The sequence below is a fragment of the Dunckerocampus dactyliophorus genome, chromosome 13 (genome assembly GCF_027744805.1).
Source record: "Dunckerocampus dactyliophorus isolate RoL2022-P2 chromosome 13, RoL_Ddac_1.1, whole genome shotgun sequence".
Classification (NCBI taxonomy): Eukaryota; Metazoa; Chordata; class Actinopteri; order Syngnathiformes; family Syngnathidae; genus Dunckerocampus; species Dunckerocampus dactyliophorus.
In genome coordinates this window covers 1197074-1216391 of record NC_072831.1, presented here as the reverse complement: position 1 = coordinate 1216391, position 19318 = coordinate 1197074, and the positions used below count along the sequence as shown (strand labels likewise).

Genomic DNA, 19318 nt, shown 5'->3' with positions numbered 1-19318 from the left:
AGGAACACAGCACAAGTACAGTAGATGTGCTCACAACTTCTACGTATTTCAAGAAAAAACTGCATCTCAGCTTCGTCATGTAGGTGAAAAAAAATTGTATTATTATTAATATCGAATTCACTCTTTGCCCCCCCAACATTTTTCTCTTGATATTTGGACTTAATTCTGGCAACATTTCTGTAGATTTTTACATTTTTGCTTTTTTTTTTTTTTTTTCTTTTCACTTTCTTCTTGTAAATTTTATTTTGGTAATTTGATGACTTTAATTCCCAGAATATTTTGATTTTAATTCTTGTAACATGATAACTCTTTCTGCAACCAAATTTTCAAAAAATAACAGCTTTATTTGTTGTTTCTCATAATATTACAACTTTTTAAAATGCTTTCATATTTAATAACTTTATGCTACTAAAATAATGGTATTTTATTTTCTAATGTTAAAAATGTGTATTTAGAAGGCGGTACAACAGGTTTTAAATGTCTTACAACTTTTTAAAATGCCTTTTTTCTTTCATATTTAATAACTATGCTACGAAAATAATGGTATTTTATTTTCTATTGTTTAAAGAAGTGTATTTAGAAGGTGGTATACAGGTTTTCTATGTCTAAAATATTGGGTAATAGGAGTGTAAAGGTGACTATAGGGGTGTTATTTCATGTCTAGAGGGCTCTAATCATGTTAAAAAGTGTATTTACAAGGTGGTAAACAGGTTTTCTATGTCTTATGTGTTGTATTTTGTCTTATGTCCACTATATTGGGTAATAGGAGTGTAAAGGTGACTATAGGGGTGTTATTTCATGTCTAGAGGGCTCTAATCATGTTAAAAAGTGTATTTACAAGTTGGTAAACAGGTTTTCTATGTCTTATTTTCTCTTATTATGTCTGCTATATTGGGTAATAGGAGTGTAAAGGTGACTATAGGGGTGTTATTTCATGTCTACAGGGCTCTAATCATGTTAAAGTGTATTTAGAAGGCGGTACAACAGGTTTTAAATGTCTTACAACTTTTTAAAATGTCTTTTTTCTTTTATATTTAATAACTTTATGCTACTAAAATGATCATATGTTATTCTCGCAAAAGTACAACTTTTTCTCATTGGATTACAAATTTTTTGTCTTAATATTTGGACTTTATTCTGGTAAAATTCCTGCTGATTTTTACATTTTTCTGTTGTGTGCTTTTCTACTTTTTTTCTTGTAATATTATGGATAAAATTGTACGTTTCAAGTGTGTCGCGGGCCTCGCCTTTACCTGCACACGTGAGCGTGCAATCGCCGCGGTAAGCTAACCATGGGTGCATCAAAAAAGAAGCCATCGTTCATCAACACCAGTCACAAACGAGAGCCTACGGTCCAGTTTCCAATGCGTCCAAGCGCTACGATTAGGGGCAGCTGTTTAATAGCGTCCTGGTGTCAATCTAGCATCATTCGCACAGCTCTCCGCTAAAAATAATATCTTCCAGAAAGAAGAAAAGACCCGCCAAGAAACGTTTCTAAATTTATGTTTACTGTTTCGTAAAATGCCAAGCTGCAACTCTGTGTCTTTTTTATTACAGTATATTAAAGTGGGCTACGTTACACCAGTGAATACGGGAAGGACTCAAACCGCACTTCTGCTTGTCGTGTTGTGTTGTATAAATCAAAGGGAACTCAAATTGGCTCCCTTTGTGGCTCCCGGCTATTTTTCTTGAGCGCTAAAGGGGCCAGAAAGGCTCTTTTGGTAGTGAAGGTTACCGACCCCTGGTCTCGCTGAATGGTATATATTGAACAGTGCAGGGGTTGCCAACCCGTCGATCGCGACCTACTAGTCCATCTTTGGGTCTTTGCCGGTTGATCGCGAGAATATTCCCAAAAAAAAAAAACCATGTTTTAACAATCAGCGCCCTGTAGCAGGACTAGCTCGGCATGCTAGCGTCAATACACAATTTTCCCCTTTCAGGAGGCCATCTGGCTTCAGCCAGCGTGGAAACAGGAAGAGGAGAAAGAGGAAGGCGAGAAGGAGTGGCGTCTCCAGGCTTAGGTACCCCTAATCGAGGGGTCGGCAACCCGCGGCTCCAGAGTCGCATGCGTCTCTTCAGCCTCCTTGATGCGGCTCCCTTCACAGTGATTTTTTTCAACACCCAAGTAAGGGAAATGTCCATTTTCGAAAAAAATGTGAAATATTAAATAAACCCCAAGTCCGTGAACACATCTAGACTGCATTCTGACTGCTGGTTGGATGAGCAAGAGAGGGGGACCGATAGGCTCGTGTATGCCGTGAGTTTTGCTGCGCGGCAGAGAAAAAAGGTGAGGGAGTTTTGAGTTGAGTCTGAAGCAAGTTACGGTGCAGTAAAATAAATCAATTTAACAAGAGCATAGAAATACACTGCTCAAAAAAATGTGAGGAACACTTGGAAAACACATCAGATCTAAACTGGGGGAAAAATGATGTTGAATATGTTTCCTGATAATAAGTGGGTGATGTATTAGTAACAAAATGATGCCACATCATTTGATAGAAATGAAAATGATCACCCTATAGAGGGGGGAAATCAAAGACACCCCAAAAATGAAAGTGAAAAAATGATGCAGCACACTGGTCCATTTTGCTAAAATGTCATTGTAGCAACTCAAAATGATTCTCAGTAGTTTGTGTGGCCCCCACGTGCTTGTACGCATGCCTGACAACGTGGGGGCATGCTCCTAATGACACTACGGATGGTGTCCTGGGGGATCTCCTCCCAGATCTGGACCAGGGCATCCATGAGCTCCTGGACAGTCTGAGGAGCAACCTGGAGGTGCCGGATGGACCTAAACATAATGTCCCAGAGGTGTTCTATTGGGTTTAGGTCAGGTGAACGTGGGGGCCAGTCAATGGTATCAATTCCTTCATCCTCCAGGAACTACCTGCATACACTAGCCACATGAGGTCGGGCATTGTCGTGGACCAGGAGGAACCCAGGTCCCACTGCACCAGCGTAGGTTCTGACAATGGGTCCAAGGATTTTATGCTGAATGATGTTCAGGCAGCATAACGTTCTCCACGGCATCTCCAGACCCTTTCACGTCTGTCGCATGTGCTCAGGTTGAACTTGCTCTCATCAGGGAAGAGCACAGGGCACCAGTGGTGTAGTTGCCAATTCTGGTGGTCTATGGCAAATGCCAATCCAGCTCTACGGTGCTGGGCAGTGAGCACAGGGCCCACTACAGGACGTCGGGCCCTCAGGCCACCCTCATGGAGCCTGTTTCTGATTGTTTGGTCAGAAACATTCACACCAGTGGCCTGCTGAAGGTCATTTTGTAGGGCTCTGGCAGTGCTCATCCAGGACTTTTTCGTCGGGCACGGTACAGGGTTTTTACCTGTACCCAAGTTTCTACGTTAATAAACTTTGGTGACTTGCTCTTCCCATCTCCTGTGTCCTTAAAGATGTTGGCCAGAGGGCCGTGTAGCTTTGGATTTTGTTTCTCCTTTAATTAGAAAAAGTTTCATGGAAAAAGTGCATCAAGTGTTGAGTTGTGTTGTCATTGACTAATATTTACATTTGTTGGATGATCTGAAACATTGAAGTGTCACAAACACGCAAATCTATAAGAAGTCAGCACTTTTTCTATATTTTGACTTTATTCTTGTAAAATTACAGAGCTGTTTTTTCCCCCACTTCTGCTGTTTTCTCTTTTTTAAAATTTCCAACTGTATCACCTTCTTGTCAATTTTCTTTTCATATTTTATTCCCATAAGATTTGGACTATTCCCATAATGACTTTTTTCCCCAACCAAATGTTCCAAAAACGACAACTTTATTTTGTTTCGCCTATAAAAAAAAAATCTTATTTCAACTCTATGCTACTAAAAATACCTTATTTTTTCTCATATTACGAGTTCATTCTCGTAAAATTGGGGCTGTTTTTTTTCCCATTTCAGCTGTTTTTTTAAATTTAACTTTAATTTAACGTAACTTCAATTTAAATTTCATACAATGACTTTATTCCCATAATCACTTTCTCCCCCAACCTAATTTCCCAATATGACCATTTTATTTTGTTTTCTTTGTCATAGTATTACAAGGGCTGTCTTTGACTAAAGATTTTCATTGTCAAACCTGATTGGTGAGATTTTGTCCATAGCAGAATAGAGTTCTGTCTGTCATTCGGAGTTTCTCGGAATTGAATTCCACTTCCTGTAAAGCTGTGAAGTGGAGCCCATGCCAAATATGGAACGTGAGGAGGAGTTGATTTTAAAAAGAGCTCCTAAAATACGCCACTAAAGTCCACCTGAAAATAACTATTTCATCCCCTGAGAAAGACATGAACAGTCCATCTTTTTCATGGAAGATTTATTGGGACAGAAAACGACAGAATGTGGAACAAAAATAACATTCAACATTAAATAAAGGTTATAAATTCATTTGTATTTGATTTTGTGAAATAGGTATTTGATCCCCTACCAACCAGCAAGCATTGCGACCTCCTGCCCCCACCCAAAAGACCGGTCCACGGTGTCCAATGTGTCATGTCCCTTTAAGAAAGTACAGCAGATCACCACTTTTCTGACGGGTTAAGTTCCGGGACCACCAGCAAATTGACACGCCCATCGCTCCTCCCCCCTGCAAACCTCCAAAACGTGAGTGTTCATTGGCCACACCATCCAGGCTGAATCGCTAAATATGCCTCACACGCTTATTCAACGTATAGCTACTCACCATCATCAATCATCATGGAAGATGAGCCATCAAGACATGGAATGGGAGGCACAACTATGGTACGTTCAAGGACCGCCCAGCAAAGTGGGAAATCTCAGTGCTTGAGGGGGAAAAACATGGATCAGTGAAGCATAACGACATAGACATGTCAACATTGTACGCTTTCTAATCGGGAGGTCCCCAGCCACATTTTTTGGCTTCCCATCTGATTGGATTTTGGATAAAAACTTATTTCTATCTGCAATTAAATGGAATTAATTATGAGTTAACTATGGACAAAACGCGATTAATCACGATTCAGTATTTTCCTCGATTGCTTACTTTCTTCTTGTAAATTTTCTTCCCCTGATTAATACTTATCAGTCCCATGATGTTTTGGCTTCTCGTAACCTAATTTTCCAAAAATTACGACTTTGTTCAGTGTTTTGTTTGTTGCTCAAAATATTACAACTTTTAAAAACAACCTTTATGGATCAACGTTATGCTACTGAAATGACGTTATTATTCCTCATAACGTCACAACGTTGGTAAAATTACAACTTTTTTCTCTTAAAATTTTGACTTTATTCTCATAAGCTTCTAACTTTCACCAACCTCATTTTCCAAATGGCTTTATTTGTTGTTTTCTTTCTCATAATATTACGGCTTACAACCTTTGTGCTCCTAAAATGACATCTTTCCCTCATCATATTCTCGTAAAATGACAACTTTTTCCTGTTAAATTTCAACGTTTTCATCTAAATATTTAGAGAATATTTTTACAATGTGCTGTAGCGCCAAAGGCTGTGACTCCGATTCCACGTGTTGATGGCTCATCTTCCACGATGTTTCATTCACCATACATTTTATATTTGCATTATCTTGACAGCACTCACCTTTATTGCAAATGTTGATCCAAAATCGGAGCAGTCGAGCTAGCAGGAGGCTTTTAGAGGGGGAGGCACGAGGCGTGTGTGAAGAATCGATATTTTGATGGTTTGGGAATGTGATCTACTGTATTTCCAGGCTGTCCCTTGGAGTCACATTCCCAACCATGAGTGTCATCCCATTACTTCCACACGGACGTAAAGCCCTCAAATGCTCTTCTATTATTGTTTTTACCCGCTCAGCTTCCTAGCTTCAGCTCAAGTGTGGAATGGAAGACGAGAACAACGCAGCTGTCCTCCACAATGGCGGCTGACATACTGGAAAGGGCGTCCGCATTGAAACGCATAAACTCCGTGAAACATAACCAAAAACAACAAGAAGGAAAAGAGGAGGTATTACCGTTACAGTGCAAAAAAAGATCAAGCGTACAAAACAAATAGCACCAAACCAAAAAAAAAAAAAAAAAAAGCTGATAAACGCATGCAATGAACTGAGGTAATGAGGTGAAATGACAACATGAGAAAGACGCATCATCTCCTTTCCGTGCACGCAGCAGCCATGTTGCAACACTCCGCTGTCCATCTTCATCACCTCCCAGCAAAACTAATGCTTCTTACTCGCTTGCCTTTTGTCTTCCATGTTGTCGTCGTCACAAAACCCTCTTTCTACGTGGACGCACAACAACTCTACCAACCTCTTCCACTTCTACACATGCTGCTATTCACCCACGTACTCCATCACAATACTCAAGGATGTCTGTCATGACTCCATCACAATACTCAAGGATGTCTGTCATGACTCAGAATATTCAAGGATGTCTGTAATGACTCATAATATTCAAAGATGTCTGTCATGATTCCATCAGAATATTCAAGAATATCTGTCATTAATCCATCAGTATATTCAAGGATATCTGTCATTAATCCATCAGAGTATTCAATGATGTCTGTCAAGACTCCATCAGAATATTCAAGGATGTCTGTCATGACTCCATCAATATTCAAGGATATGTCATTACCCTGTCAGACTATTCAAGGATGTCATGACTCCATCCATCAGAATATTCAAGAATGTCTGTCAAGACTCAGAATAATCAAAGATGTCTGTCATTAATCCATCAGAATATTCAAGGATATCTGTCATTAATCCATCAAAATATTCAATGATGTCTGTCATGACTCATGAGAATATTCAAGGATGTCTGTCATTAATCCATCAGAATATTCAAGGATATCTGTCATTAATCCATTAAAATATTCAATGATGTCTGTCATGACTCATGAGAATATTCAAGGATGTCTGTCATTAATCCATCAGAATATTCAAGGATATCTGTCAATAATCCATCAAAATATTCAATGATGTCTGCAATGACTCAGACTATTCAAGGATATCTGTCATGACTCCATCAGTATATTCAAGGATATCTGTCATGAATCCATCAGAATATTCAAGGATGTCTGTCATGACTTCATCAGGACATTCAAGGATATCTATCATGAGATTATATTTTTAGAATGTGCCGTGGGCCGCACTTTGGACACCTCGGCATGAAAAAGAGGCGACAGAAGAAAGTTCATTTGTAGTTCAAAATGTACAGTCACGGAAAAGAGAATGAGAGCAGCCTTGTTTCTTCAGTTGATTGGTCCATTTGAACGCCTGATGCAACCAAAGCTACATTTGTTTGGACAAACATCACGACAACAAATGCAGCTCATAATAAGAGCTGAGATCGAGCAACTTCCATGCTTTTCATGATAATAACCAACATCACTTATGTTCTCACATGAATAGCAATATCATGAATAGCTATAGCATTGCATTGCCAAAAAAATGGAACTCTTGTGAGCTACTTTTGTTGTCCTAACAAAGGTACTTTTAGTTGCATCAGGCATTCAAATGAACACGAACTGAAGAAACAAGGGTGCTCTAATCATTTTTTCCATGACTATTTGGGTTGTTTTTACATTTTTTTCAAACTGATACCGATTGTGGCCACCTGGTGGTAAGAAGGAAAAAATGAGGATTTGACCAAGTGTACCTGTTGAAATATCATGACATCACTACTATCAGGAGAAGCAGAGTATAGAAGGGGAGGAGCCACCTGGCGTGGCTCAGCAGGGTGCACCGTATTTGGGCACACGCTACGAGGTATGACATCATAATTTCCATCACTATTTTTAATGTTTGCACCCCCCACCACAAATAGATGGCAGTCCTGCGGGAAACACCTCAGTGGTCCCAGCTGCCTTTTTAATAACCGCAAACCCCCGCATGATTTCGGATAGTGCATGTGTGAGGGTGAGACTATTGCGTGCATGGAAAGGTGCTGATTGAGTGACAGGCTAGAATGTTTGCATCACAAAAAGTCTCAGTGACGCCACGTCCACACCAATACGGATATGTGAAAAAGGCATACTCTTCGACACGTCTTGGCCTTAGTTTTTGTCCTTAAAAAAGGCAGCTTTTGGAAACCTGTGGCCAAAGACTTCAGTGTTTGTGTTGCGGACGAGTAAAACTATTCATTATTTGAAGGAGAATGCACACCAGGGGTGACGGAACGCCTGTTTTCCCAGGACATATCCTGTTTGGGTTTTGTTTTGTTAGTATTTGTAGAGAGTGGGACAGGCTGCCATGTGGGCCGCTGCTGGGGATGTCACGCACAACGGCCGTCCAAACTCCCCAAGTTCTTGCAACTTTCCAGGACACATTTCCCCCAAAAATATTTATTGGTTACATTCCAAAACTCGACAACCATGTGACATGAGGTTCCTGTGTCCTTCTGGTCTTGGAATCATTTTCCTGCCGCTTTTTGATCGTTCTTCCTTCGGAATCCTTTGGAATTTGTGTCTCTGGTGATAACAGGGGTGTCCAAAGTGTGGCCCCTGGCGGCTTTTCTTATTGGCCCGTGGCACAATCTAAAAAACATCATTTACCAATAAAACTAACAAAAAACAGCAAAAATGGAAAAGTCAGCAGTAATTTGACAAGAATAAATTTAAAATATTACAAGAAAAACGTTGGAATCTATCTAACGAGAATAAGGTCGAAATATTACGAGCAAAAATAATCTCATTTCAGTAGCATAAAGTTCAAATATATATATAACAAAATAAATTTGTAATTTTTGGAAAATTAGGTTGCGGAAAAATGTATAATATTATGAGAATAAAGCCAAAATATTATGGCAATAAAGTCATAACTATGTATGGACAAAACAGCTGTAACTTCATGAGAATAAAGTCATAGTTGTATTCCAACAAGAAAAAAAGTTGCAATATTACCAGAATAAACTTGTAATATTATAAGGAAAAACAATATTTTAGTAGCATAGAGTGGAAATAGTGTTAAAAAAGTATTTTTTTTTTTAAGTTATAATATGAGAAACAAAACAATTATCATTTTTGGAAAATTAGGTTGCTGAAAAAGTTACAATATTATGGGAGCCGTCATTTTACTACAATCAAGTCAAAGTATAAAGAGAAAAACATAGGATTCTAACTGGAAAAAAGTTTTTTTTGCATTTTTAAAAATATATATTATGAATATTTTGAGAACCAAACAAACCAAAAAATAAAATAGCAATTTTTGGGGGAAAAAGGTTGGCGAAAAAGTTCTAATATTACAAGAATAAAGTCATAATTAGGAAAAGAAATTTGGCAAGAAAAAAGTTGAAATAGTTGGAAAAAAACAGCTGTAATCTTACGAGAATAAAGTCAAACTATGAAAAGAAAAAAGCCATACTGTGATGAGTAGAAAAAGTCACAATTTTAAAGAGAATAAACTCTCAATATTATGAGGAAAATTAATGTCATTTTAGCAGCACAGTGTGGAAATAGCCAAGAAAACAGACGGGTTTTTAAAAGTCATCATATGAGAACCAAACCAAAACTAAAGTTGTTAGTTAGCGGAAAAAGAATAAAGTCAAAATGGTATGGGAATAAAGTTGGAATTATGAAGAGAAAATTGGGAAAAAAGCTAAAATTTTACCAGAACAAAGTGAGAATAATGAATGTAATTTTAGTAGCATCAAGTTGAAATATGAAAAATGAATATATAAGAAACAAATCGTAATATATTGAGAACCAAACAGAACTAAAAATTAATAATTTTTGGAAAATTAGTTTGCGGAAAAAGTTTTAATATTACAAGAATGAAGTCAGAATATTATGGGAATAACGTCATAATAGCTGGGAAAAAAACAGTTGTAATTTTACAAGAATAAAGAGGAAAAAAGTTGCATTTTTACCAGAATAAACTCAGAATATTGCGAGAAAAAATAATGTCATTTTAGTGGCGTGGAAGAGTGGAAATAGTAACGAAAAAATAAATGTTTTAATGTAATAATGATAAGTTTTTGGAAAATTAGGTTGGGGGGAAAGTTTGGGAAATAGTTTGGGAATAAAGTCATCATACTACATTTATGACGATTATTTAAGTATTTGTTAAAAAAAAAAAAACAACAACAAAAAACTGCATAAATGGGTAAAAAAAAAAAAAAAAAAAAAGGAGCAAAGAGTGAAGTTGATGTTGAGAATATTTTTTGTCACCTACCGTATACGACAAAGCTGGGATGCACTTTTTACTTGAAATATACAGAAGTTGTGTTGAAAACATCAAGGTGTTAAAGTCGCATCCTTTCATGTTCCACTTTGTGTCCCTCGCTGGTGGCCAAAAAGTGAGGACACCCCTGGTGTGTATCATTAGTGGAAATAATGGCGTGGAAATTTGGAAGGGTCCTGCCTGCCTGGGGTGGGCGTGGGGGGGCTTCCTAATGAAGCGGCCTCTTTTCAACTGTTCGTCCATTTCATCGTCGCATGGGAATAAGACGTAAGGCCCGTAAGAGGAAGTGTCTGTGCATCCTCAGGAGCACGTGCACTTGGAAATGGATTAAAATGCTCAGACGTCTGTGAGTTAACTTGCAGTATGACACGTCATTGTATGCCTAATGCACGGGCAAACTGGTCAACAGTCAAGCTGCGGTTGCTTTTCGGATGCAGCAGAAAAGAATTTCTCAAAATATCCGTGCTGGAGTGGACTTTGGCCTCAGTGGAAAGACATTTAGAAAGGGATCCGATCTCAGTACTGAAAGCTAATCACCACGGCGACGCAACGACATCTACACCTCACTTTGACATACGTCTACAGGAGAATAAGAGAGCAATCCAGTTGACAAGGTTTACACACGCACACGCACACGCACACGCACACACACACACACACGCGGGAACATGCAGCCTCAGGTGCTTGCTTCAAATCCCATCCGTTTTGCAGGACGTGAGGGTGAGCCCTGGCGTTTGAGGCCAACCATATCAAGTGATATTTTCATATATAATGTAATATATATTTAGATTTAGATTCTTACAGACTTTGCAGTCTGTAGGATTTTGGTTGTCAACCCGACCACACAACTCATAACGACAGACCGTGATAGTCTACAAGTGCAAGAATGATTAGAAACACATTTCCAACAGCAACACAGTAGTGTGTGTGTGTGTGTGTGTGTGTGTGTGTGTGTTGGTGCTCAGGGTGAGGAGTTGAGCCTGAAACCTTCCTGTGTACTTTTACTCAATGATGTACACCGGGGGTGTCCTAACTTTGTCCCTCATGAAAGGACGCAACTTTAACACTTTCAGATTTCCTACATATGCTCGGGAGTACTGTGTATACTTCAAGATAAAAGTGCATGTCAGCTTAATTCATGATTGATTTATTAATGATTCATTAATATCAGCTTTGCTCTTTTTCCCCATTTTTGCTGGTGGTTTTTTTCAGCTTTCTTCTCAAATCTTTGTACATTTTCTTCTGGCCATATTATTGCCATAAGACTCAAACTCATTGCATTTGTCTCTTTGTTGAATATTTCATTTAGATGCTACTAAAATGACATGATTTTGCCTCCTAACATTCCACATGTCGTATATTCACAACTTTATTTTTTGTTCAGCTCTCTCAATATTAATATTAATAATAATAATATATGTACACACACACACAAACACACATAATATTAGGAGTTTATTCTTGTAAACTTGCAACTTTTTTCTAGTTAGAAAATGACTTTTTTCTCTTCATATTTTGACTTCATTGTAGTAAAATGACGGCTTTCTAACATGCAGCTATTTTCTCTTCATACTTTGACTTGATTCTTGTAAAATGACAGCTGGTTTTTGTATATTTGCTGCTGTTTTTTTTAAATTTTCCAACTATTTCAACTTTGTTCTTTGTAATGATGACTTTATTCCCATAATATTTTGGACTTTATTCTCATAAAATGACAGCTGTTATTTTTCCTTGTAATTTTTCTTCTCATAATATGACTTTCCTCCCAACCTGATATTAAAAAAACTGAAAGTGTTTTGTTTTTCTCATGACTTTAAAAAACAACATGTTTCTTTAATATTTCAACCATATGCTATTAAAAGGTCATTACTTTTCCTCGTATTATGAGTTTATTCTTTTTTTAACTTTCTAGTTAGAAAAAAGTTTTTTCCTGTAAAAATTACAGCTGTTTTTTTTCATCCCCCCCCCCCAACTATTTCAGCTTTCTTCATGTCATTATGACTTCATTCCCATATTTGGACGTTATTCTTGTGATATGACTTTTTCTGCAACCTAATTTTCCAAAAATGCCCACTTTGTTTGTTTTTTTTCTCATAATATTGTGTCTTGAAAAAAATTGAATATTTTAATATTGAAAAAAAAACAAAACCTTGAACATTTCAACTTTACACTACTAAAAGGGACATTATTTTTATTATTCTCGTAAAACGAGGACTTTTTCTCATTAGATTACAAATTTTTCCTCTCAATATTTTGAATTTATTCTTGTGAGATTACAGCTTTTTTTCCCCATTTCTGCTGTTTTTTTCCCCAACTATTCCAGCTTTGTTCTTGTAATTAGGACTTGATTCCCATATTTGGACTTTATTTTGTAATATTGAACTTTTTCAAATTTTCCAAAATGCCCACTTTATTTGTTGTTTTGTTTCTCATAATATGACTTGAAAAAAATAAAATAAAAACTTCAACTTTATTACTTTTGCTGACAATATGAGGACGTGCTCGTAAAATGAGGAATTTTTCTTGTTAGATTACAAATTTTTCCTCTCTTAATATTTTGAATTTATTCTTGTAAAATTACCGCTGATTTTTCCATTTTTACCATAGTTTTCCTGTTAAATGATCGTTGAAAGAATGTGGCGCGGGCCAGTAAAACACCAAAACAAAACACGTGGGACACCCCTGATGTACACGGTGCTACGGCGCCTTGTGCCGAGTCTCTGGCCTATGGGAGATGTTAAGAAATGAAACGCTTTTGCTCGGCATTAAACACGCCGGTGACGACACCAAGCAAAAATGGAGCTAGAGATTGTGTTTGTGCAAAAACAAAGAAAAAGATGAAACGTGAAATGTGTTGTTTGTGGTGCTGCATCACCACACACACACACACACACACACACACACACACACGCACACACACACAGCGGTCCCTCGTCCGCCTCTGACGGCCGAGCATTGCGGCGTGTTGGGACGTAAATACTGTGTCAATGGTGCAGGTGCTTGACGCTGAGAGGAGCTCAGTTGTTTTGGACCTGAGGTTGATTGGCTTTGAGGCTGCGCAGAGCTCGTCGGGCCGCGGCGGACTTGGCGATCCGGTAGCTGCGGCCGACTCCTTTGAACTTGCCCTTCCCGACAACCTCTACCGTCACCCGGACTTTCCCGTCGTATGTTCTCTCGGCGGGGCTGCACGCAAGGACACCACACATGAGACACATTTCACTACTAGGCACTTACACTCACATGCTATGCTATGCTAGGCTATGGTGCACTGACTCTACAAGGGCTGCCTAGCTGGCTTTTCACTTTTCATACAATAAAAATGCAAAACACACACACAAACACACACACACACACACACACACACACAGTATATGCAAACACTTTTCAATGAAATATGAACAAATGCAAATGGCTGGCTGGGAATTCCAAAATAAATACAATTTATTAGACGATTCTCAATAAAAAGTCTAGTGTAGAAAATAAGAGCCAAAGTGGGAAACCTTTGCTATCAAATGTTCATTTGATGTTTCTGTTACAACTCTGTAAACACCGTTTTTGAATAAGTTCTCAATTCAAAAATGTATGATTGAAAAGTAGTAACATTTTATTGGCCCACCCTCAGCATACATACAAAAAAGAAAGGAAGGGGGAAACTTTGATACATTTTGTACATTAAAGATGCTAAAAGCAATCCAATGTAGGTCAATACAGTAAAACCTCCTTGGTTGTTAACAGAAAAAATATAAAATAAAGTCGTAATATTATGAGGAAAAATGTCATTTTAGTCGCATTAAGTTGAAATATGAACTCATTCGCCACCAAAGATGTATCTCTAAGGTTTTTTCAACCCCATCACCCGATCCCCCAGACATATTTATACGTCTTTGACGTTTTTTTGGCAAAAAGCGGTGACGAGGCGAGCGCATAGTGGAAGACATCATGTTTGGTGTGGTTTGAAGCCGTAAAAATGCTCACAAGGTGGCAGAAGTGCGTTTCATAAGAGCTCGGCATGCATCTTTCTCCCTGTAAAAGAGCGCTTCACGGCAAGCAGAAAGTGGAAGAGCATGGAGGAGTGTAGCATGGAGGAGGTTACGCTTTGAACACGTGCACACACACTTCAGTTCCAAATGTGAACATTGTAAATAGTTGATGGGGTAAATAAATGGTTATTATTATGTAAAACAACAATTATTTGTGTTGTTTATGTTGTGGCGTAGTTGTTTAGATATTTTGGCTAAATATGTATGGCTAAATTTGGGCCAAAGTCAAAGTTATACTTGAAATGTATCTTTTTTTTAAGTTAGGAACTGATATTTTCCTGGGCCGCACGGTGGCCTAGTGGTTAGCACGTTGGCCACACAGTCAGGAGATCGGGAAGATCTGGTTCGAATCTGCATTGGGCATTTCTGTGTGGAGTTTGCATGTTCTCCCCGTGTGTGTGGGGGGGGGGTTTCTGGGTACTCCGGTTTCCTCCCACATTCCAAAAACATGCATGTTAGCTTCATTGGTGACTCTAAATAGTCCATAGGTATGAATGTGAGTGTTTGTCTATATGTGCCCTGCCATTGGCTGGCCACCAGCCCAAAGTCAGTTGGTGGGTAAGCGGCATAGAAAATGGATGGATGGATGATATTTTCCTGAAATGTACCTATGTTCTACTGCTGATTACTAAAGAATGGAAAAAGGTACAAACTAACTTTTTTCCTGATTTTTTCCCAAATATTTGGGAAAAAACAGCAAAAATGGGGGTGGGGGGAGCTTTAAAGTTGATAGCAATAAGAATATTTTTCACGCATTTCACAAAGCATGTTTGGACTAAATGGTTATTTTAAAATGAGCCACGACACGAATGACATGTAGGGATGGAAATCGCTTTGTGATGGACCATTCCATTCGAATCTAGACACACAGGATACGATACGACTCAAAACCGATTGATACGATTCCCTTACCTGAATTTGGCGGTTTCTGGTTCCATTTCCAGCAGCTCCCTCACAGGAGAACGAGGCACGTTTGCAGAGAATTTCTCTGCGGAAATGCGGAGTCGGAGAAATGCGGTCTATCAGTGACTGGCTCCACAACGATGAATGACATTTGCTCACCTATGAGCGGCCTCATCATGGGATAATACACTTGCCACACCATCTCCAACGACATCCTGCTGTCCATGTAAATAGCTCCAGCTAGCGACTCAAAGATATCTCCCATCGCCTTTGGGACTTCGATGTCCTCCTCCTTCTCCTCGTCTTCCTCCGAGCGTCGCAGCTGAGAGCAAAAACGAACACAACCAAAAACAAATACACATGAACCAAAACACGCCACTACAATTCACACGCTTGTTCATCGTTTGGATGGTCCTGGCATTTCGTCAGGTACGACGTGTACATCCAATATATGTATATATACTTGATGTATATACTGTACCTGTATATGTATATTATTCATACTGACTGACATGAACATTACCGTCGACGGCCACAAGAGGGCGCTCTACGCAAGGTTTCAGTGATGTATCATGAGATCGGGAGCTTGGTGAACTTGCTTAGCGGTAACTCACTTGTTGGACTCTCCAGCTTATGTTCATAGAGCCCATTCAGCCTCCCAGGTATGTCCATGTTGCTATTGTGTAGCTCAGGGGCCACAAAGTGAACATCTCAGCCTACGACTTTATTCCCATAATATTCTAACTTTATTTGCATAAAATTATATATTTTTCCCCAACTTAATTTTCCAAAAATTCAAACTTTATTTTGTGTTTTGTTTGTCAGAATATTACGTGTAAAAAAAGTAATAGTAATAATGATAATCCTCATAACACGACAACTTTATTCTCATTAGATTAGTTTTTTTACAACGTTACTCTCGTAAAATTACCACTTTTTTCTCTTAATAATGTGACTTTATTCTTGTAAAATTATGGCTGTTTTTTTTTTTTTTTTACATTTTCCAGGTAGTTCAATTTTCATCTTGTAAATGCTGTTCTTCTGACACATTTTTTGTAACATTAGAACGTTTTCCCCCCCAACCAAATTTTCCAAAAATCAGAGCTTTAAAAAAAAAATATATATATATATATTTTAATATCAGAGCTTAATGCAAATAAAATTATATTATTTCTCCTCATAACACAACTTTATTCCCTAACTTTATTCAACAGACTTCACAAAATTCTGCTCATAATATTTTGACATTTTCCAATAATATAACATTTTCCACAACCTAATGTTAAAAAAAATGTCTTGTTTGTCATATTACAACTTAAAAAAAACAAAAAACCTTTAAGATTTCAAGTTCATGCTATTAAAATGACAATATTTTTCCTCATAATATTACAAGTGTATTCTGATAAAACGGCAACTTTTTTGGCAAATCTTCTTCTAGTAATTATGACTTGTATTCCCATATGTTGACTTTATTCTCGTAACATTACTTTTTCCCAATTTTCCAAAAATTACAAGTTTATTAATTGTTTTGTTTGACATAATATTAACAACTTTCAAAGAAAAAGGCTTTTTTTTCTTTAATATAGCAACTTTCCTAATAAAATGTTATTTTACCTCATGTTACCTTTGTAAAATTATGACTTTTCTTGTTCGAATGCAAATTTTTTTCTCTTAATAATTTGACTTTATTTTTCCAAATATTTCAACTGTCTTCCTGTAAATTTTTTCTTGTAATTATGACTTTGTGAAAAAATCACAGCTTTCAATATTACAATATTTAAACTTTTTGTCATTATATTACAACATTTTTCTCTTAATATTTCCATTTTATTCTTGCAAATTACTGCTGTTTTTTTTCCTTGTTAAATGATGTTTTTAGAATGTGCCACGTGGCAATAAGAATGGTCCCCGGGCCGCACACCCGTGGATTAGGCGATGACGTTATGATGAAATGAATAAGGGTGAAACAAAGTTATGTAGAATGAAACGTGAGCTACTTCTCCACTGATACGCTTCATGCAATTACTCATACTCCATGTGGTGAGCATCAAGGTGTACTCTCAGAAAGTCCACTTACCTCAGAGTCCATGCCTTGCATCTCATTCTTTTCAAGTTGAAATTGCACAAAGTCGTCAATGACGTGGAAAAGTTCAGGCGAGATGGCTTTGAAGTACTTGTGGTAGTCGTACTTGACAGCCAGGGAGGCAAAGATGGTGTTGTTGACGAGTGCCGACCGCAGATCAGTCAGTACGCCGGGGGAGTGCTGCCGTGGGTCTTCATAAAGGTGCTTTGTAATGAGGTAGTCAAGAATTGCATCTCCAAGGAACTCCAACCGTTGGTAACAATCTAAAGGAGCCATACACACAGATGCATAATCATATACTGTATACTAAACATACATGCATGTTTCATGTCTAGAGGGTTCTAATCATGTTAAAAAGTGTATTTTAAAGGTGGTAAACAGGCTTTCTGTGTTTTATTTTCTCTTATTATGTCTAATATATTGGGTAATAGGAGTGTTAAGGGGACTATAGGGGTGTTACTTCATGTGTAGAGGGCTCTAATCAAGTTAAAAAGCATATTTAGAAGGTGGTAAACAGGCTTTCTATGTCTTATTTTCTCTTATGTTTACTATATTGGGTAATAGGAGTGTTAAGGGGACTATAGGGGTGTTACTTCATGTGTAGAGGGCTCTAATCAAGTTAAAAAGCATATTTAGAAGGTGGTAAACAGGCTTTCTGTGTCTTATTTTCTCTTATGTCTACTATATTGGGTAATAGGAGTGTAAAGGGGACTATATGGGTGCTATTTCATGTCTAGTAGGGCTCTAATCAAGTTAAAAAGCATATTTAGAAGGTGGTAAACAGGCTTTCTATGTCTTATTTTCTCTTATGTTTACTATATTGGGAAATAGGAGTGTTAAGGGGACTATAGGGGTGTTACTTCATGTGTAGAGGGCTCTAATCAAGTTAAAAAGCATATTTAGAAGGTGGTAAACAGGCTTTCTGTGTCTTATTTTCTCTTATGTCTACTATATTGGGTAATAGGAGTGTAAAGGGGACTATATGGGTGCTATTTCATATCTAGAAGGCTCAAATACTTGTAAATTATATTTGCAGGATGTGCCGCGGTCCAATACGAAAATAACAGCGGGTCGCACTTCGGACTCCCTTGCAATAAACCGTTAAGGTTCCGAAAAGAATAAGACACTCATGCCCATGATGATTGTGTCTCTCTTTCTTTTTTTCAAGGCTAATGCAGCAGTCTCACCTGTGACGGTGTTGTAATGGTAGGAAGCATGGGTGAAGGCTTGGAGGAGGTAAGCCTTGTTCTGAAAAGTGTAGTTGATCTTCCTTTCAAAGTTCTCGAAGCCGGAGATCAGGTGGTTGAGTGTTCTCTCTGCGTCTGGATGTTCCAGCATGCAGCGCGGTGGGATTTTCAACCAGCCGTAGCACAGGTCACCCACTGTGCATGCTGGGCTGAGCTGGCTCTCTGCCGTTGAGGTCCCTCTCTCCAGCGGTAACACCTGCGCACACCATATAAAACATTCAATATAGACACCCTTCAAGGACCGCCAAGTCACAAGTGAATTTTCCGTGAAGTAGGTTGGATTCCTTATTAATAAATTGAGTACTTTATTAGTTTGAGCATAGAAAACCTCTTTACCACCTTCTTAATACACTCCTTAGTATTAGTAAAGCCCTCTAGACATGAAATAACACCCCTATAGTCACCTTTACACTCCTATTACCCAATATAGTAGACATAATAAGAGAAAATAAGACTTAAAAGACATAAACAAGACATTGTTTTTTTCTGGACAGCATACTTCCTGTGGTGGCTATGGTCACAACGTTACTGATGCCTGTAACAATGTCACTTTAGTAGCATAGAGTTGAGATGTTGAAGAAATGAGGTCAGTTTTTCTCAAGTTGTTACATTATGAGAAACAAACACAAAGTAAAGTTGTCATTTTTTGAATATTAGGGGGAAAATGTATAATATTCTCAGAATAAAGGCGTAATTCTGGGAAGAAAACTTGCAAAAAAGTTGAGATATTTGGAAAAAACAGCAGCTGCAGAAATGACAAGAATAAAGTCAAAATATCAAGAAGTCCACGTTTTAGGAGAATACATTTGTGATACGAGGAAAAAACAACGCCATTTTAGTTGCATCAAGTTGAAGCATTGAAAGAGACTATTGTTATGAGATTATGAGAAACAAACAAAACGAAATCAATTTATTATTTTGGGAAAAAGTTGTAA

General features: G+C 37.9%; 1 protein-coding gene across 9 annotated transcripts in view; it reads right to left on the bottom strand.

Annotated features, from left to right (window-relative positions):
• Positions 1-4299: 4299 nt before the first annotated feature.
• The window catches only part of dicer1 (dicer 1, ribonuclease type III), a 78260-nt gene continuing 63241 nt past the window's right edge, over positions 4300-19318 (bottom strand). For all 9 annotated transcript variants that reach the window (XM_054795589.1, XM_054795596.1, XM_054795587.1 and 6 more), the window contains 5 exons: positions 18324-18579; positions 17131-17399; positions 15213-15375; positions 15063-15138; positions 4300-13293 (listed from right to left, as the gene is read on the bottom strand). In XM_054795589.1, the coding sequence (XP_054651564.1) occupies positions 13128-13293; positions 15063-15138; positions 15213-15375; positions 17131-17399; positions 18324-18579 (930 nt within the window). In that variant the 3' untranslated portion in view covers positions 4300-13127. The remainder of the gene's footprint in view (positions 13294-15062; positions 15139-15212; positions 15376-17130; positions 17400-18323; positions 18580-19318) is intronic.